At 48.2% G+C, this 18558-nt stretch overlaps 1 protein-coding gene across 9 annotated transcripts in view; it reads left to right on the plus strand.

The window, feature by feature from the left end:
• dennd4c (DENN/MADD domain containing 4C) overlaps window positions 1-18558 on the plus strand; it is a 228185-nt gene that overhangs the window by 179308 nt on the left and 30319 nt on the right. For 8 of the 9 annotated variants that reach the window (XM_038804599.1, XM_038804598.1, XM_038804597.1 and 5 more), the window contains one exon: window positions 7969-8140. In XM_038804599.1, the coding sequence (XP_038660527.1) occupies window positions 7969-8140 (172 nt within the window). The remainder of the gene's footprint in view (window positions 1-7968; window positions 8141-18558) is intronic. The other variant, XM_038804600.1, reaches the window with a different exon arrangement.

The raw sequence follows: 18558 nt of genomic DNA on the forward strand, positions 1-18558 counted from the left end.
AAAATGGTATTTGTGTTCTATCAAGGGCAACTCTTGTGGGTACAAAAATACTCTTTTATTACGTGTGGGAATTTTGTACAGTTGGCCACTACATTTAACCCTTGTCTACATATTGGAGCTCCTCTGTGCGGTTGGCAACATCTCCCCTTTAAAATTTTTTGAATATCTTGTAAAATATCTGTTCTAAAAATACATCAATATGATTAATTGACCTCCTGTCATATTGCTCATTGTCAGACTGCGAATGTGCGGTTGTATCAACAAAGTGTGGACAGCTTGCTGCAGCTGAATTGGTGGGAAGGGAGGCTATCAAAACTACTTTTTTTGGCTTTTTATTTGACAATCACCTCAATGCTGATGGATGGACAGAGAGAAGCTAGTCCAAGGTACTTGGGCAATTCAGCAGTGCCCTGCCTTTTGGCAATTTGATTGCTTTCTGGCTGCTGCCGAATGAATGTGATGCATGAGTAACTGTAACATCAGCTGATACAGAAAGGAGATTCAAAAGCATTAAGGGTTCATATGACCCGAGTATTTATAGCTGCCTTTTTCATTGGTTTCCTTTTGAACCAGTTTGTAAAACCAAGTAACAAAAACAAAATGTACTGGACAATCTCGGCAGGTCTGACTGCATCTGTGGTCAGAGAAGTGAGCTAAAGTTTCTAGTCTGAATGGCTCTTTATCATAGCTGGAGAGAACTGGAAATGGGGTCAGATTTATACTGTTGGTGGGGGGGGGGGGGGGGGGGGGGGGGGGATGTGGAACAGTGGAGCTGAATAGAGGGCCAGCAATAAATGGAGATTGACGTGGACAGAAAGACAAAGGGAATGTAAATGGCAGTGATTAAGGCTAAGAAAGGTGCTGATAGTGGCACATAGAGATTAGAATGTGTTAATGGCCGAACAAAGGTAAGTAGTGTGTCAAAGGGCAACTAGGAACAAGCAACAGACAGCCGGGGTGGGGGCAACAATGGTGAGGAAAAACAGATCGATGGAAGAAATGAAAATAAATTGCCAGAAATAAAAATGGGGTGACGGTCGAGAAGAGAGTTCAAAGTCTGAAATCATTGAATTCCATGTTAAGTCCAGAAGGCTGCAAAGTGCCTAATCGGAAGATGCGGTGTGGTGCTGCTCCTCCAGTTTGCCATGAGGTTCACCGGGACATTGCAGGACATGAGCAGGACGGGGAGTTGAAATGCCAAGCGACAAAACGTCTCGGTCCTGCTTGTGGATGGACCAACGGTGTTCTGCAAAGTGGTCACCCAGTCTGCATTTAGTCTCTCCAATGTAGGGAAGACCACATTGGGAGCAGCAAATGCAATAGATCAGATTGAAGGAGGTACACGTGAAGCACTACCTCACTTGAAAGACAGTAAGATGTCTTACAACGCCAGGTTAAAGTCCAACAGGTTTATTTGGAATTACTATCTTCATCACCTGATTTAAGGAGCTGCGCTCCGAATGCTAGTGATTCCAAATAAAGCTGTTGGATTTTAACCTGGTGTTGTAAGACTTCTTACTGTGCCCGCCCCAGTCCAATGCCGGCATCTACACATCATCTCTTGAAAGAGTGTTTACGCCCTGGGATGGTGAGGAGGGGGGAGGTGAAGGAGCAGGTCTTACCCTTCAGCAAAGTAGATGTGCGTGGCCTGAACATGACTATGTAGCTCATTTAGCCCCTCGAGCCAGATACTCTTCAATTTCATTGCTGGTGTACCTACACCACATGTACTGCAGTGGTTCAAGAAAGCACCTCAACACCACTTTCTCAAGGCAATTTGGGATGGGCAACAAATGCTGGCCTAGCCAGCAATGCCCGCACCACATGAAATAATGTTTTAAAAGTTTAGATCATGGCTGATCTCCATCCTATGTCCACATAGCTACATTAGCCATATCAGTAACAACTTGTATTATATAGCACCTTTAATGTAATAAGACTTCCTAAGGTACTTCTTGGGCACCTATGTCACTGGACTTGGACAACGGGATGTACTTTAAAGAGTGTCTTTTAGGAGGAAAAAGAGGTAGTGAGGCTGGATGGTGAAGGGAAGGTATTCCTGAGCTTGTAGTCCAGGCAACTGAAGGCACGGCCAATAGTCATGGAGTGAGGATGCTCAAGAGGCCAAAATTAGAAGAGAAGAAATTTATTGTGCTGAAGGCAATTAGAGATGGGGATGGGTGTGGCCCTGGAGAGATTTGAAAACCAGGATGAGCATTTTAAAATCTGGGTTTTGCTTGACGGGGGGCCAGTGTAAGTCAGTGAGGTTGGGGAAATGGGACCTGGTACAAGGTAAGATGTAAGCAACAGTGATTTGGATCGTTTCACGTTTGCGGAGAGTAGAATGAAGGAGACCTGCCAGCATTGCATTGGACAAGTTAAGTTGAGAGATAATAAAGGCAAGAATGTGAGTTTACGTATTGGATGAGCTGAGGCAGGTGAGGTCAGATAATGTTACGGACATGCAAATAGGCAGTCTGTGATGGTGTGAATCCGAGGTCAAAAGTCCCTCAGTGAAATGTGACAGCAATGTTGTGAACCAGACCAGCTCATAATCTCAAACTGCTACCAGGGAGAAGGGTGGAGCCATTAGCTGGGGATGGATTTTGGATTGGGAAACAAAACAAGTGATTCTGTCGTTTCAATCGTTGATTGGGAAATTTCTGCTCGTCCGATGCTGGGTGTTGAATAAGCAGTCTAATGAACAACAGTGAAATTGAGATTTGGGAGCCAACAACATGTTTATGAACTTGGAAGAGGAAAGGTAGTTTTGAGATAGGATAGTAGTTGGTGAGGACAGTGGGATCATGGATTGGTCCTTACTACCGTGAGCTAGCAAAAGTCTTATCTGCCTCAGTTTTAAAACTAAAGTTGATATGGTATTAATTGTGAATTGTGAAAGCTCCACTTCTACCCTTTGCATGTAGTAGTTTTTGCTAATTTCATTCCTGAAATGTCAGACTTCACTTAGTCTAAGCCTTGGGGACATAGTCTCACCAACCAGGGGAAATAGTGTCTCTCATCTACCGTATATCTATGGAGTACTTTCAAAGCAGTAATGCAACATTGATTTGCCTAAAGGTACTGCTCTTGACGTAGTTTCCATTTAGATGCTGTGGCACATTTGAGGTGCTATGAATGTTGACATTGGGGAGACATTGTACAGATGCTATCTCCTTCAAGGGTGAAGAGACTCTCTACTCCACATATTCTACTCTTTTACATAAATTCCATCTGTGGTCTGACCAGGAACTAGAAAATGCACTCCATACAAAGCTTTGTAAAATAAAATTTTATCTGAGTAGTAATAAACATGATTGATGTAATATGGAGGAATATCTCAAGTGTTGAGGAATAAAATGTAGAGAGTTGAGAGCATCTAAATTGTTAATTGCCTGGGTATTGAAAAGGCATTTAAAGGAGGGAAGGAAGAAAGTGAAGTTCATGCTGAGTAGAATCTAAATAGATGAATGCTCTTGGTGTTTTTGGTGACGTCAGGAAAAGGGAAGATGCACAGAGTTTGAAGAAAAGGAGGCCGAGATATAATAACGGCTGGAGAGGGTTTGCAGAAGTACGGTCATGGATACATTTGGAAGATAGGATTTATGAACAAACCAATGAGGGGCAGGATAATCCATTTGACCCCCTTGAGCCTGGTCTGCCATTTAATAAGATCACGGCTAATTACATTATGTTCCTCTCTATGTCCAATAACCTTTTGATTTGCTTGTTAGTTAAAAATAAAATTACCTGCCTCTGCCTTAAAGATATTTGACAACCCTGTCTCTACCACATCCGAAAAATAAGAGTTCCACAGACTCAACACTCAAGAGAAATAATTTATCATTATCTTAATAGGATGGGGATTTTAAATTAGATGCATTGAATGAAGGGCAAATATGAGTCAAAAAGCATTGGAATAAGCAATAGAACAGGATGCGATCATGGAATTTTGGATGAGTGAGTGTTGGTGGCAATTGGAAACTGCCAAAACCGTTAATGAAATGGAATGTGAAGGTAAAAAATGTGTGGATTACTACTGCAGCTATGGTGGGAGGAGGCAGACAGTGTTGTAGAAGTAACAGTTTTGGTGCTGGCCGAAATATGGTGCTTGACATTTTGTTTTCGATTAAGCAGGGCATAATGGGTATATATTTAGTAGATGGAGCCATTGAAGAGACGAGTCTTTTAGCAAGGAACTGAATTTTAAATATATATTTTTATTAAAGTTTACATTTTTACAATATATTCGTTAAAGATAGATGAGATGGTTACAGTTCCTTTTCAGCGCCCCAAACCCACCCACCTTTTCTCGCTGTTTCTGGATCTTATTCTAGGCCCTTTACTTCACCGTGGGTGGTTGTTCGGTGTTTGTGGGCCTTGCTGCCCCCCCCCCCCCCCCCCCCAATCCTCCCTCCCCTTTCCCTGTCTGCTGATTTTTTTAGGGTTCTTATGTTGAGCCCTCTGGTCCCTTGGCGGGCAATTAGAGAAGCAAGGGCATCTGCCCTCTTCCCCATATGTTGTTCTGGCTGGTCCGATACCCTTTACTTCACCGTGGGTGGTTGTTCGGTGTTTGTGGGCCCCCCCCCCATCCTCCCTCCCCTTTCCCTGTTGCTTGGCCTCCCCTCCCTTTTTTCTGCTCTTCCCAACCTGTTGTCTGCTGATTTTGAGCCCTCTGGTCCCTGGCGGGCAATTAGTGGTTGGCCGGGCCTCCCTGGCACCATTCACATTTATCCTCCACCTCCAGGAAGAACCTGCTCATTCGGGTTCTTGTCAGGTGTGCTCTGTGCACCACTTCTGGCTGTATGAGGCTTAGCCTTGCACAAGAGGAGGTGGAGTTGGCCCTGTTCGGTGCTTCATTTCAGAGTCCCCACCTTATTTCCGTCCCTAGCTCTTCCCTTTGTTTCGTCCAGTAGGGAGCATGTCCTTTCTTAAAGTTGTCCATACGTATCCCCGCAGTTCCCCTTTCCCAGACTGTCAGCATCCAGTACCTCCTCCAACATTGTGCATCTTGGGTACCTTGTCTCCTTGTGGAGATAGTTTTTGTAGATATCGGTGTTCCTGTCTGTTCGGTAGTTCCAGTCTCTCCATTAGTTCCTCTGGGGTTCCTCTGACCGCCCCCCTCCTGCCTCCACTTCTTAAAGGTGGTGTCGAGTATAGCTGGTGCAAACCTGTCGTTGCCATAGATGGGGCCATGGTGGACACTTCGGATAGACCATAGTGCTGCCTCATCTGATTCCAGGTTCGCAAGGTTGCTACTACCACTGTTAAGTGTTTTGTTGGCGGGGATGGGGGCGAGGGTCTGGAGGATCGTTCCTGAACAGGAAGCTGTATCACCCATTCAGTGTTTGGTTCCTTCACCCATGCCATCATTGTCTCGGCCATGGCTGCTGAGTGCACTTCTTGCAAGTTCGGGAGGGCCAGCCCTCCCATGCTTCTTCTCCTTTGTGATACTGTTACGCCATAATCATTTTGTCTAGAGCTTGGAAAAAGGGCTTGTCGATGTCGATCGGTATGGATCTGAGCAGGGAGAGGAACCTGGGCAGCATGTTCATCTTGATCATCTGTACACTCCCTGCCAGGGAGAGTGGGAGTGAGTCCCATCTCAGTAGGTCCTTTTTGACTTTCTCTTCTTCTCTGATCCCGGTGGATAGCAGGTTAAAGTCCATTTGTAGCTTTTTCCTCTCCGCCAGAAACTCGATGTTTGGGGCCACGGAGTATCTGCTGTCGACCTCCAGTATGGAGTCGATCAGTTGTTGCCCAGCTGCCCCCTCTTCCCTATCTCTACGAGCCTTGTAGACAATAATTTCTCCCCTAATCACAGCCTTCAGTGCCTCCCAGAACGTGGAGCATGAGACTTCCCCGTTCCGCTTGTTCATGACATACTCACCTGTGGCCTGTGATGTTTTCTGGTAGAAGGCCTTGTTGGCCAAGTGGGTCATGTCCAACCTCCAAAAGATGGAGCTGGGCACGGCCAGTCTCCAATCTCACAGCCATGTAGTGTGGAGCTCTGACTAGTTCTGGAAGCACCGATTTCCCCACTACAAAGAAGTTGATGCGGGTGTAGACCTTGTGTACTGGTGAGAAGAACGGGAACTTCTCATCCGGGTGCATCAACTGCCATGGTTTCACTGCTCCATCTGCTCCATAAATGTTTCCTGTCCCCTAGCTGTGCCTTTCGTTTTCTCCATTCTGGCGTTTGATTTGTCCGTCAGTGGGTCCTGTACACAGTTCAAGTCCTGTTCTCCAAACCCCCCCCCCCAAATCACGTCCCGTAGCACCGTAGCAGGAATGGTAGGTTTGTCCCATCCTTAACGCTATGTTCCCCCTGTTGTCCTGATTTCTTCCCTCCATCCACCTCTCTGCCCATCCGTTCTCCCCACCCCCTGCCCCAATCTGTGTCTTCGCGTGTGTGCACTCAGCCCTGCACTTTGCCACGTTCTCCCCAATGTCCTGGTATACCCAACTGCTTGCTTTTGTTTGCCAAGCCTAATGCAGGGTCCTGTCCTGGCCTTGATACCTGTGTAGCTGGGCTATTATCGCCCTCGGATGCTCCCCGGCCTTGGGCTTTGGTCAGAGTGACCTGTGTGCCCCATCGATCTCCGGCAGCTTGGAAAGCTGTCCCTTCCAACCAAGTTGCCCAGCATCTGGGCCACATAGTCAGTTGGGTCCCTGTTCTCAGTTTCCTCTGGCAGACCCACTATCCAAATGTTTTGTCGCCTGGATCAGTTTTCTTGTCCTAAACCTTCCCTTTCAGACTCCCTTGGGCCTCCACCAACCTCTTTATCTAGGTCTTCAGGGTGACAATCCGGGCGCTCTGGTCTGTTGATGCCTTTTCGAGTTCTTAGATGGTTTTCCCCTGGGCCTCCAGCCTCCTTCCTGTCCCGTCGAGCATCGTCTGCAAGGCAGCCAGCACCTCTGCCACCCTGACCGCCATTTGGATCTCCACCTTGATCTACCGACCCACTCGCTAGCTGCTCCTACCCTTTTCTGCCCTTTCTGGCTTCCCTGTGGCTTTTCGAGCTCCTGTTTCCTGGCATACTTTTGATCTCTGTCTTTGTAGGTGAGGGGATGAATGAGTCTTATTTTCTGGGCTAAATTCAGCCAAAAGTGCCTAATTTCTTTTATTCCAGAGGAGAGCCACCTGATGTGCGACTACTCGGCACATCCCAGTCACTGAAAGTCGCCAGCAAGGAACTGAATTAATGCTGGAGTATTTCCAATGTTTGGTTGCATAGCTAGGTAGTTGCCTGGAAGTGGACTACAGAATAGAGACCGTGGACAAGAGCGGATGATTGGCAAAGAGGACAATCGGCTATATTTTTGGTAGCTGTAGCTGCTGCATTTATAATTAGAAGTTGTTACAGGTCGACTGGGAGAACAGAGATTGGTTAGCGTATTGCTCCAACAAGAACATCAGCACATATCGTACTAGCTATAGTACTAAAATCGTACTAAAATGTTTTGTTTTGAATCTACTCTTGCCAACTTCAGTTTCTCTCTTCTTCTCCTTCTCCTCCTCCTCCTCCTCCTCCTCCTCTTCCCCCCCCAGCGCGAGTGAAAATATGCATTTGAAATCTGTGTAGAATAGAAAACTATCGTGAAAATGTACACTTCGGCTGGCTGAGAAGTAGTTTGGTTACCTGCACAATGATCTGTTTCCAAATATAAAGATTTGAAGCAGCCTTGGGCAATCACCCTGGCAATTGCTTTTGTTCTACTGTATAGGGAAGCATAATTCTTATGAATTGGTATAAATCAGAGGTTGACTCTGTCAAAAATGCAAATTGCCATCAAACTGTTCTGTTGGGTAATAACTACTTCCAGCAATACTGCCACTAGTTATAATGTCCATTATTAACTGTAATACAGCACTTGTTCTCTGTATCCTTGTGTCTTTTTCAAATGAACAATCATTCGGCTGGTTACTTCTGGAAAATGTAATTAATTGTTTCCTTCAATGTTAAGGATGAACAGTTTAATGATGCAAGATACAACTTTCCTCCTGGTATTCAGGATGATAGCTGTAGTGGGAGCCCAACTGAAAGAATAGGTCTACCTGCAACAATGGCAACAAATGGCCTTAATCGGAGCAGCACGAGCCTTGGTGGTGGCAGCAGCAACAGCAGCAGCGATGCTGGTAAACACTCCCTGATTCATTAGTTAAAACTAACAATGTTGCATTTGCATTTTCGATCTAGAAATGAATGCTTAAGTTTCAAAGCAGTTAGAGAACATAGAATAGTACAGGCCCTTCGGCCCACAATGTTGTGCCGATCATTTATCCTAATATTGGACTTTAAATGTTAACTCGGTTTCTTTCTCCACAGATGCTGCCAGTCCTACTGAGTTATTCCAGTGTTTTATTTTTATTTCAGTTGAAGCAAGACTTTGCATTTTTATGCTTTAACCCCCTTGCAACAAAGGCCTTCCTAATTATTTTCTGTAGCTGCATGTTAATTTTTGGGGTTTTATCAGCAAGAAGACTAAAATTCCTATGTTCTACACCATTCTGTACTGTCTCCATTTCGTAGAATTTTAGAATTTACAGTGCAGAAGGAGGCCATTCGGCCCATTGGGTCGGCACCGGTCCTTGGAAAGGGCACCCTTAAGCAATTTATTTAAACAATGTATTTTTCTCTCCTTCTTAGCAAAGTGGACAGCTTCACGTCTTCTCACATTATACATCTGCCAATTTTTTTGCCCACTCAACCTATCTGTATTTTCTTTGCGGACTCTTTGTATCCTCCTAAATTTCTTTCCTGCCTATCTTTGTATTGTCAATAGATTTGGCTACAATACCTTTGACATTAGTATGGTAAAATTAGCTCAGATTCTGCAGCCCACTAGTTACAGTTTGCCAACTTGGAAAAGACCCACCTATCAGACTGTTTCCTATTAGTTAGTCAATCATCTACCCATGTGAAGATATTACCAATGCCTTGAATGCTACCTTGTGCATAAACCTTGCCTTTTCCTCATTCATTCATGAGATGGGAGTGTCGCTGGCTAGGCCAACATTTATTGCCCATCCCTAATTTGCCCTTGAGAATGTGATGGTGAGCTGTCGTCTTAAACAGCTGCAGTCCATGTGTAATCACAAAGTAGTTTGCATTTGATCTCCTTAGTGCTATTGACAAGCGTGTTGCAGGATTTTGACCCAGTGGCAATGAAGGAATTGTGAGTGGCTTGGAGCGGAACTTCCAGGTGGTGGTTTAGTCTGCTGTCTTGGCCTTCTAGATGAGTGGTTGTGGGTTTGGAAGGTGCTGCCTAGGAGCCTTAGTGATTCCTGTAGTTCATCTTATAGATCAGTGTTTTCAAACTTTTTTCCGCTCGGAGACCCAATTTTACAAACTGGCCATTCTTCGTGGCCCACGCTGGCTGGCCTTCATGGCCCACCATTATTTCTTACCTTTAATACAACAGGTGAGCCTGCTAGGTCCTCACAATCTCACTTGCTTTATCATTCAATGTTTCTGCTAAGGACTTCAGCTGACGGTCTAAGTTCTCACTGTATTCTTGGAAAATAAGTCAAGAGGTTTGTCCTCTAACCCGCCATGCTTAGTCTACAAATGCCTTTGAAGTTTTGAGGGTTTTAAACTTTCATTTACTCGTACTTCCCTTCATATAACACACAAGGGCTTTGCTTTCTAATTTGCATTGGCACAATTACCAAAGCCACCCCTCAAGAAATCATTTTTATATAGCTTTATTCACAATTTCAAATTTTCTTTATCGGCCGTTCACCAGAGTCCTGGAGGTCTGCTTACAGCTCACGCCAGCACTACTTTGTCCTGCCGTGTACTCTCCTGTGAAGCGCTCTCCGGCAAGTTCAATAGTGAGATCCTGGCCTATTTATGTATCTGCCCTCCCTTATTACAGAATAATACATCTTCCGTTCTTCTCACAGTCCTGTGGCTTGCTTGCCGGCAACTACAAAATGGAGGAATCTTTCCTGCATGATTTCGATCTCAAAGCACAGATGTACTTTATGGCATCCGTGTACATGCCAGGCATGTGAAATGCGCTCTGCTGCCATTTCATGCAGGAAGACTCCCATTGTTTTTTGACAGAAATTTGGTCCTGGGACATCGTGCTGACGTCAGGAGGCGGCGACCTGCCCTACTGGGCTCCCGGCCTGCGCACTGCTGAATCTGTACGTGCGCAGGACGGTCATCATTCTTGAAAGTGGCTGGCATTTGTAAAAGCCAGTCGCCACCTTCGGGCGCTTCTCCCGCAATCGGGAACGCCGCGACCGATCACTCCACCACCCGCCCGTGACTCACCTGCCAGTCGCGACCCTGAGTTTGAAAAATCTTTTTGTAGATGGTACACACTGCTGTTACTGTGTGTTGGTGATGGAGGTAGCGGATGTTTGTGCACGGGGTGCCTGTTAAATGGGCTACATTGTCTTGGATTGTGTCGAACTTCTTGAGTGTTGTTGGAGTTGCTTTCATCCAAGCAAGTAGTGTATTCCATCACACTCCTGGCTGAATGGAGGCAGGCTTTGGGGAGTCTGGAAGTAAGTTACTTGCTACGGGCTTTCTAGCTTCCTACCTGTTCTTGTAACCACAGTAGTTATAAGCTAGTCTAGTTCAGTTTCTGGTCAATGGTCTGCCCTGGGATGTTATAGTATCTTGCCTTTTTGAAATCCAAATATGCTACTAGAGATCAAGCTGTGCCTGGAGAAAGGATCAAAATCAGCATCATCCTTCCTACTTGTAAGAGAGAGATGTAATAGCTCTTGAGCAAATACAGCAACAGAAAAATATGGCTGGGAAGGCCTCTGCCAGGGTGGAAGGCAGTAGAGATTAAATGACAAAAGGCTGAACTGAGCAGCGTTGGGTCAGACAGTGAAATAAAAGATGAATCCAGAGGAGATGTGCATGGGAAAGAGCAGAAATGAATGGAAAACAACTCCAGTGACACCTTTCATTCCAGAAAGGAGAGAGACAGAAACATGAAATTATAGGCCAGATAACCTAAGATCTGTCATTGGAAAATTGCTAGAACCCATTATTAAGAAGGTTATGACAGGACACTTCGAAAACCATAATGTAATGAGGCAGTCAACATGTGAAAGTGAAGTAGTGTTTACATAATTCTTAGACACTACAATGCAGAAGGAGGCTATTCAGTCTCTGAAAGAGTAACTCAGAAAGAGTAACTCAGCCATGTCCACTCCCCCATTTACCCTGCCCTATCCCCGTAACCTGAATGTCCCTGGACACCAAAGGGAAACTTAGCATGGCCAATCTACCTAACCTGCACATCTTTGGAACGTGGGAGGAAACTGGAGCACCCGGAGTAAACCCATGCAGACAGTGGGAGAACGTACAAACTCAGTCACCCAAGGCTGGAATGTTCCCAAGTCCCTGGCACTGAGACAGCAGTGCTAGCCATTGTGCTGCCCTTATCAGAGTTCTTTTGAGGAAGTAACAAGCAAGGTTGATAAAGGGGTACCTGGAGTTGTGATATATTTGGTTTTCCAAAAGGCATGTGATAAGGTGCCACATAAAAGGTTTGAGGTAGTCAAGATAAAATCTTGTTAGAGAACAAGATAAGAGCACCTGGTATCATGGGTAACAAATCCGCATGGATAAAGGATTGGTTAGCTAACAGGAAGCAGACCTTGGAGATGAATAGGTCTTTTTTTGGGTTGGCAAGCTGTAACGAGTGAGTGCCACAGGGATCAATGCTGGGACCTCAACTATTTACTATCTAAAGTACCCAATTCTTTTTTTTTCCCCAATTAAGGGACAATTTAGCCTACATCTTTGGATTGTGGGAATGAGAGAGTCTGCAAAAGGATATAAACAGGTTGAGTGGGCAAAAAATTGGCAGACTGAGTAAAAAGTGGGGAAAATGTGAACTTGCCCACTTTGGCGGGAAGAATGGAAAAGCAGTATGCTATTTAAATAGTGTAATTACAGAACTTAATGGTACAGAGGGATCTGGGTCTCCTGGTACATGAACCTCAAGAAGTCAGTATGCAGGTACAACAAATGATTCGGAAGACAAATGGAATGCTGATGTTTGTTGCAAGGGAAATAGAATATAAAAGTAGGGTAACCTTTACTGTAGCTGTACAGGGCATTGGTGAGGTGACATCTGCAATACTGTATATAGTTTTGATCTCATTTGAAAAAGGTTGTAATTTGTGTTAGAAGCAGTACAGAGAAGATTCTGTGACTCATGCCTGGGATGATTAGCTTGTACTACAAAGAAAGGTTGAACAGGTTGAGCCTTTCCCAATTGGAGTTTAGAAGTTATCTTATTGAAACACAAGATCCTGAGGGGGTAATTTACAGGTAGATACAAAGAGGATGTTTCCACTTGTGGGGGAGGCCAGAAGTAGGGGAGCAAAGCTGTCACCAGTGTGCTCAACCCACACCCCTTACATGACCTCGTCTCAACCTGCCCCAAGCAGCCCCTGGGGCCCAAGACTAACCCTTTTCAACCCAATAACAAAAGTAAAATAGGTGACGCCAGTCCTCCTGATTGTGTCTCTGTAAAACTGTCCTACGAATTCTCAAAATCTAATATAAAAGCTACTATCCACATTCGGCGCACGGTGGCTCAGTGGTTAGCACTGCTACCTCACGGGTTTGATCCCGTGTGGAGTTTGCACATTCTCCCCGTGTTTGCGTGGGTACCCCCACAACCCAAAGATGTGCAGACTAGGTGGATTTGTTATGCTAAATTGTCCCTAAATTGGAAAAAGAATAATTGGGTGCTCTAAATTTATTTTAAAAAAGAGAGAGAAAACATTTTTAAAAGAGAATTTTTTTTTTTAAAAAGTGACTATTTACTTATTAACCCCCCCCCCCTCCCCCCCCTCCCCAAAAAAAGGATTTGAGGAGGGAAAACAGGAAGACATTGAAAAAGAAACCAAAACCATGGGAAAATATTCATTTGGATGGACTGGACCCTATCCGCCAAGGTCAGGGGAAGGTTATCCCACCTTTGCAAATACGACTCACCAGACTAGCATAGTTCAATTGATGGAGCTGGGCCAAGGCCTGGGCCACTCGGACACCCACATACCTGAAGCATGATCCGGCAAGGCAAAAGGAAAGCACCCCCCCCCCCCCCCCCCCCCCCCCCCCCCCCCCCCCCGTGTCAGCTTCCCTTCCCGTGAGCGCCACCGGAAAATACTCTCACTTTCCCAAATTCAAGTCGTATTCCAAAAAAGAGCCAACGATAATTCCATTATATCACCCATAATGGGGACTGGGTCTGTCACATAAAGCAGTACGTCGGCATGTAGTGCACACGGCCTCCCACATCATGGCAGGAGAGACAGACCAGTTCCATTGAACCCCAAATCAGCCAATAGCTCCCGCGTACAGCCTCCATGCTTTGAACAGGGCCCACCTGTAAAATCAAGTGCAGAGCACGGTCTGAAATGACTGGAGCTGAATATTCTGCTTTCCTCACCCCAGGAAGAAGTGACATACCCATCAAAATCTCTACCCTGGAGTATATCTTATGAACTGGGGAAAAGAACCCCCCCCCCCCCCCCCCATCTCTTCCATGAATGTTAACAATGCCTTCGCTACCCTGGAAGGAGTCCACAACTTTGGCCTTTGGCTCAAGTACACAGTGCTTTGGCCCATTCAGGACCCTCTCCTTGTCTCGGAAGCTGTGGGATCTTACACTGATCAGGATCAGCTGGTCTGTGTCCAAATCTGGGATATAGGCCAACAGCTTCCATATAAAATGTCACATCATCCCAATTCGGGGCATATACATGTACCAATATTAACAACTTGCTTGCCAATGACCCAGTAACCATCACATACCTACCACCCAGGTCTGCCACAACCTTATCCGCTAAAAAGCGAATCCTCTTGTTAATTAAAATTGCCGTGCCCCCGGGCCCTGCTGTCGAAGCCCAAATGAAATACCTGCCTTACCCACCCTTTCTGGAGTCTGGCCCGGTCATCGTCCGCAGATGAGTCTCCTGTAAAAGCACCACACCCACCCTTGGATTCTTCAGGTGAGAGAAAACTCTCGACCACTTCACTAGACCGCCCCTCAACCCCCCACACATTCCATGTGACCAACTTGATTGGGGGTGTTTCACCCTCCCCCTCAACCCTGAACCAGCCATTTACACCATGAAGGATTATCCTGTGCCCATGCCAAATACCTAGGTCCAAGGCCCACCCAAAATGGCTGCCAGAACAATGTTCCCTTCTCTCCAACTCCAGCCCCAACAAACAAACCAAGCTCATTGAGCCACATCTGAGCAGGTCCAACAGGCCGCAGCCCATCCCCCAAAACCTTGCTGCGAGCGAGGTAGCCTCTGCTCAGTAAGTTTTTTTTTAAAAATTTTATTGGAATTTTTTACAGAAAATATAAAACATAACGACAAACAATGAAATGCAACAAAATAACCCATAATAACTGTAACACCCCCCAGACCGTATCGACGCATATATCACATCCCCCCAACCCCAATGAACAACAAAAGAACTTAAATAAATTAAAATAAAAAATTAACATAGTCATCGTCCCCCTTTCTCTCTCTCTCTCTTCCCCCCCCCCCGGGGTTGCTGCTGCTACTGTCCCCGTACCCTATCGTTGAGCCAGAAAGTCGAGGAAAGGTTGCCACCGCCTAAAGAACCCTTGTACCGCCCCTCTCAGGGCGAATTTGACCTTCTCTAGCTTAATGAAACCCGCCATGTCATTGATCCAGGTCTCCACGCTTGGGGGCCTCGCGTCCTTCCATTGTAGCAAGATCCTTTGCCGGGCTACTAGGGACGCAAAGGCGAACACACCGGCCTCTTTCGCCTCCTGCACTCCCGGCTCCACCCCAACCCCAAAAATCGCGAGTCCCCATCCTGGCTTGACCCTGGATCTCACCACCCTCTACACCGTCCTCGCCACCCCCTTCCAGAACCCCTCCAGTGCCGGGCATGCCCAGAACATATGGGCATGGTTCGCTGGACTCCCCGAGCACCTGACACACCTGTCTTCACCCCCAAAGAACCTACTCGTCCTCGTCCCAGTCATGTGGGCCCGGTGCAGCACCTTGAATTGGATGAGGCTAAGCCGCGCACACGAGGAGGAAGAATTAACTCCCTCCAGGGCATCAGCCCATGTCCCGTCTTCGATCTGTTCCCCCTCCCACTTAGCTTTCAGCGCCTCTACTGACTCCGCCTCCTGCATAACCTTGTAGATATCAGATATCTTCCCCTCCCCGACCCAGACCCCCGAAAGCACCCTGTCCCTCACCCCCCTCGCGGGAAGCGAAGGGAATCCCTCCACCTGCCGTCTAGCAAATGCCTTTACCTGCAGATACCTGAACATGTTTCCCGGGGGGAGCCCAAATTTCTCCTCCAACTCCCCCAGGCTCGCAAACCTCCCATCAATAAACAGGTCCCTCAGCTGTCTGATGCCCGCTCTGTGCCAACCCTGAAATCCCCCATCATTGTTCCCCAGGACGAACCTATGGTTCCCCCTTAACGGAGCCTCCATCGAGCCCCCCACTTCTCCCCTATGTCGCCTCCACTGCCCCCAAATCTTGAGGGTAGCCGCCACCACCGGACTCGTGGTATACCTTGTAGGAGGGAGCGGCCACGGCGCCGTTACCAGGGCCCCCAGGCTTGTATCTCCACAGGACGCCCTCTCCATCCGTTTCCATGCTGCCCCCTCCCCCTCCATTACCCACTTGCGCACCATCGACACATTGGCCGCCCAATAATACCCCGAGAGATTGGGTAACGCCAGCCCCCCCATCTCTACCCCGCTCCAAGAAGATCCTCTTCACCCTCGGGGTCCCATGCGCCCAAACAACGCTCATGATGCTGCTAGTCACCCTTCTAAAAAAGGCCCTAGGGATAAAGATGGGCAAACACTGAAAAAGGAACAAGAACCTCTGGAGAACCGTCATTTTGACGGACTGCACTCTACCCGCCAACGATAGCGGCACCATGTCCCACCTTTTAAATTCCTCCTCCATCTGCTCCACCAGCCTGGTAAAATTAAGCTTATGGAGAGTCCCCCAACTCCTGGCTACCTGCACCCCCAGGTATCTGAAACTCTTCACTGCCCTCTTAAATGGGAGTCTCCCAATTCCCTCCTCCTGATCACCAGGGTGTACTACAAATACCTCGCTCTTGCCTAAATTTAACTTGTATCCTGAGAAGCCCCCAAATTCCGCTAACAGCTCCATCACTCCCGGCATTCCCCCTTCTGGATCTGCCACATACAACAGCAGGTCGTCCGCATACAGCGATACACGATGTTCCTCCCCACCCCGCACCAGACCCCTCCATCTCCCTGACTCCCTCAACGCCACAGCCAAAGGTTCAATCGCCAGTGCAAAGAGCAAAGGGGTGACAGGGCGCACCCCTGCCTGGTCCCACGGTAGAGCCTAAAGTACTCCGATCTCCTTCCATTGGTAACTACACTTGCCATCGGAGCCGCATAGAGTAGCCTCACCCATTTGATTCCCTCCCCGAATCCGAACCGCTCCAGCACCTCCCACAGGTACCCCCACTCAACTCTATCAAACGCTTTCTCCGCATCCAGCGCCACCACTATCTCCGCCTCCCCCTCCACTGCCGGCATCATCATAATATTTAGCAGTCTCCACACATTCGTGTTGAGCTGCCGTCCCTTGACAAATCCTGTCTGATCCTCGTGTATCACCTCTGGCACACAGTCCTCTATCCTGGTGGCCAGGATCTTCGCCAGCAACTTAGCGTCAACATTGAGGAGGGAGATAGGCCTGTATGATCCACACTGCAAGGGGTCCTTATCCCGCTTCAGGATCAGAGAGATAAGTGCCCGTGACATCGTCGGGGGCAAAGCCCCCCCCTCCCATGCCTCATTGAAGGCTCACACCAACAGGGGGCCCACCAGATCCGCATACTTTTTATAAAATTCCACCGGGAACCCGTCCGGCCCCGGGGCCTTACCTGACTGCATTTGTCCAATCCCCCTGACTAGCTCATCCAACTCTATCGGCGCCCCCAGCCCCTCTACCAGCTCCTCTTGAACCCTTGGGAAACATAGCCTGTTCATGAATCTCTCCATCCCCCCTCTCCCCATCGGAGGTTCCGACAGGTACAGTTCCTCGTAGAATTCCCTAAAGACCCCATTTACTTCTGTCCCCTTCTGCACTACATTCCCACCCCTATCCATCACTCCACCAATTTCCCTAGCCGCATCTCGCCTGCGGAGCTGATGCGCCAACATCCTGCTCGCCTTCTGCCTATACTCGTATACTGCGCCCTGCGCCCTCCTCCACTGTGTCTCCGCCTTTCTGGTGGTCAACAAGTCAAATTTGGCCTGCAAACTACGCCGTTCCCCCAGCAACCCCTCCCCTGGTGCCTCCGCGTATCTCCTGTCCACATCCAGGAGCTCCCCCACCAGTCTCTCCCTCTCCTTCCTCTCCCTCCTTTCCCTATGGGCCCGGATGGAGATCAGCTCCCCCCGGATCACTGCTTTCAGAGCCTCCCAGACCATCCCCACCCGGACCTTCCCCGTGTCGTTGGTATCAAGATACCCCTCAATACTTCCCCGGACCCTCCTACACACCACCTCATCAGCCAGCAACCCCACATCCAGGCGCCAGAGCGGGCGCTGATCCCACGCCTCCCCCATCTCCAGATCAACCCAGTGCGGAGCATGGTCTGAAATCGCTATGGCCGAATACTCGGCATCCTGCACCTTCGGGATCGATCCCCTCCTCAGGACAAAAAAATCTATTCGGGAATAGACCCTATGGACATGGGAGAAAAAGGAATACTCCCGCACTCTCGGCCTCCCAAACCTCCAGGGATCCACCCCTCCCATCTGGTCCATAAACCCCCTCGGCACTTTGGTCGCCGCCGATCTCCTACCCACCCTTGAACTGGACCGGTCCAGTGGGGGATCCAGAACTGTGTTAAAGTCTCCCCCCATGATCAGGCCCCCTGCCTCCAGGTCCGGAATGCGGCCCAACAAGCGCCTCATGAAGCCGGCATCATCCCAATTCGGGGCATATACTTTAACCAGCACCACCTTCTCTCCCTGCAGCCTACCCTTCACCATAATATATCTTCCCTCCTTGTCCGACACCACCTCAGCCGCCTCGAACGCCACCCTCTTTCCCACCAGAATCGCCACCCCCCGGTTCTTCGCGTCCAATCCTGCGTGAAAAATCTGCCCCACCCACCCCTTCCTCAGACGAACCTGGTCCGCCACCTTCAAGTAGGTCTCCTGGAGCATAGCCACGTCCGCCTTCAGCCCCTTCAGATGAGAAAATACCCTAGTTCTCTTAACCGGCCCTTTCAGCCCCCTCACGTTCCAGGTAATCAGCCGGATCAGAGGGCAACCCGCCCCCCTCCCCCGCCGGCTAGCCATAGCTTATCGACTGCTCGCCCCAGGCCAGCTCGCCCCACCTGACCCGTTCCCCATGGCAATAACGCCTCTCCTCTTACCCCCCCCCCCCCCCCCCCCCCCCCCCCACACCAGCTCCTTCCTGGCCATTCCAGCAGCAACCCGGTATCCCCCCCACCCCCCCCGGGCTAGGACCCCTCCTAGCCGCGACGCACCCTCCAT

This window comes from Scyliorhinus canicula, chromosome 8, assembly GCF_902713615.1.
Source record: "Scyliorhinus canicula chromosome 8, sScyCan1.1, whole genome shotgun sequence".
Lineage (NCBI taxonomy): Eukaryota > Metazoa > Chordata > Chondrichthyes > Carcharhiniformes > Scyliorhinidae > Scyliorhinus > Scyliorhinus canicula.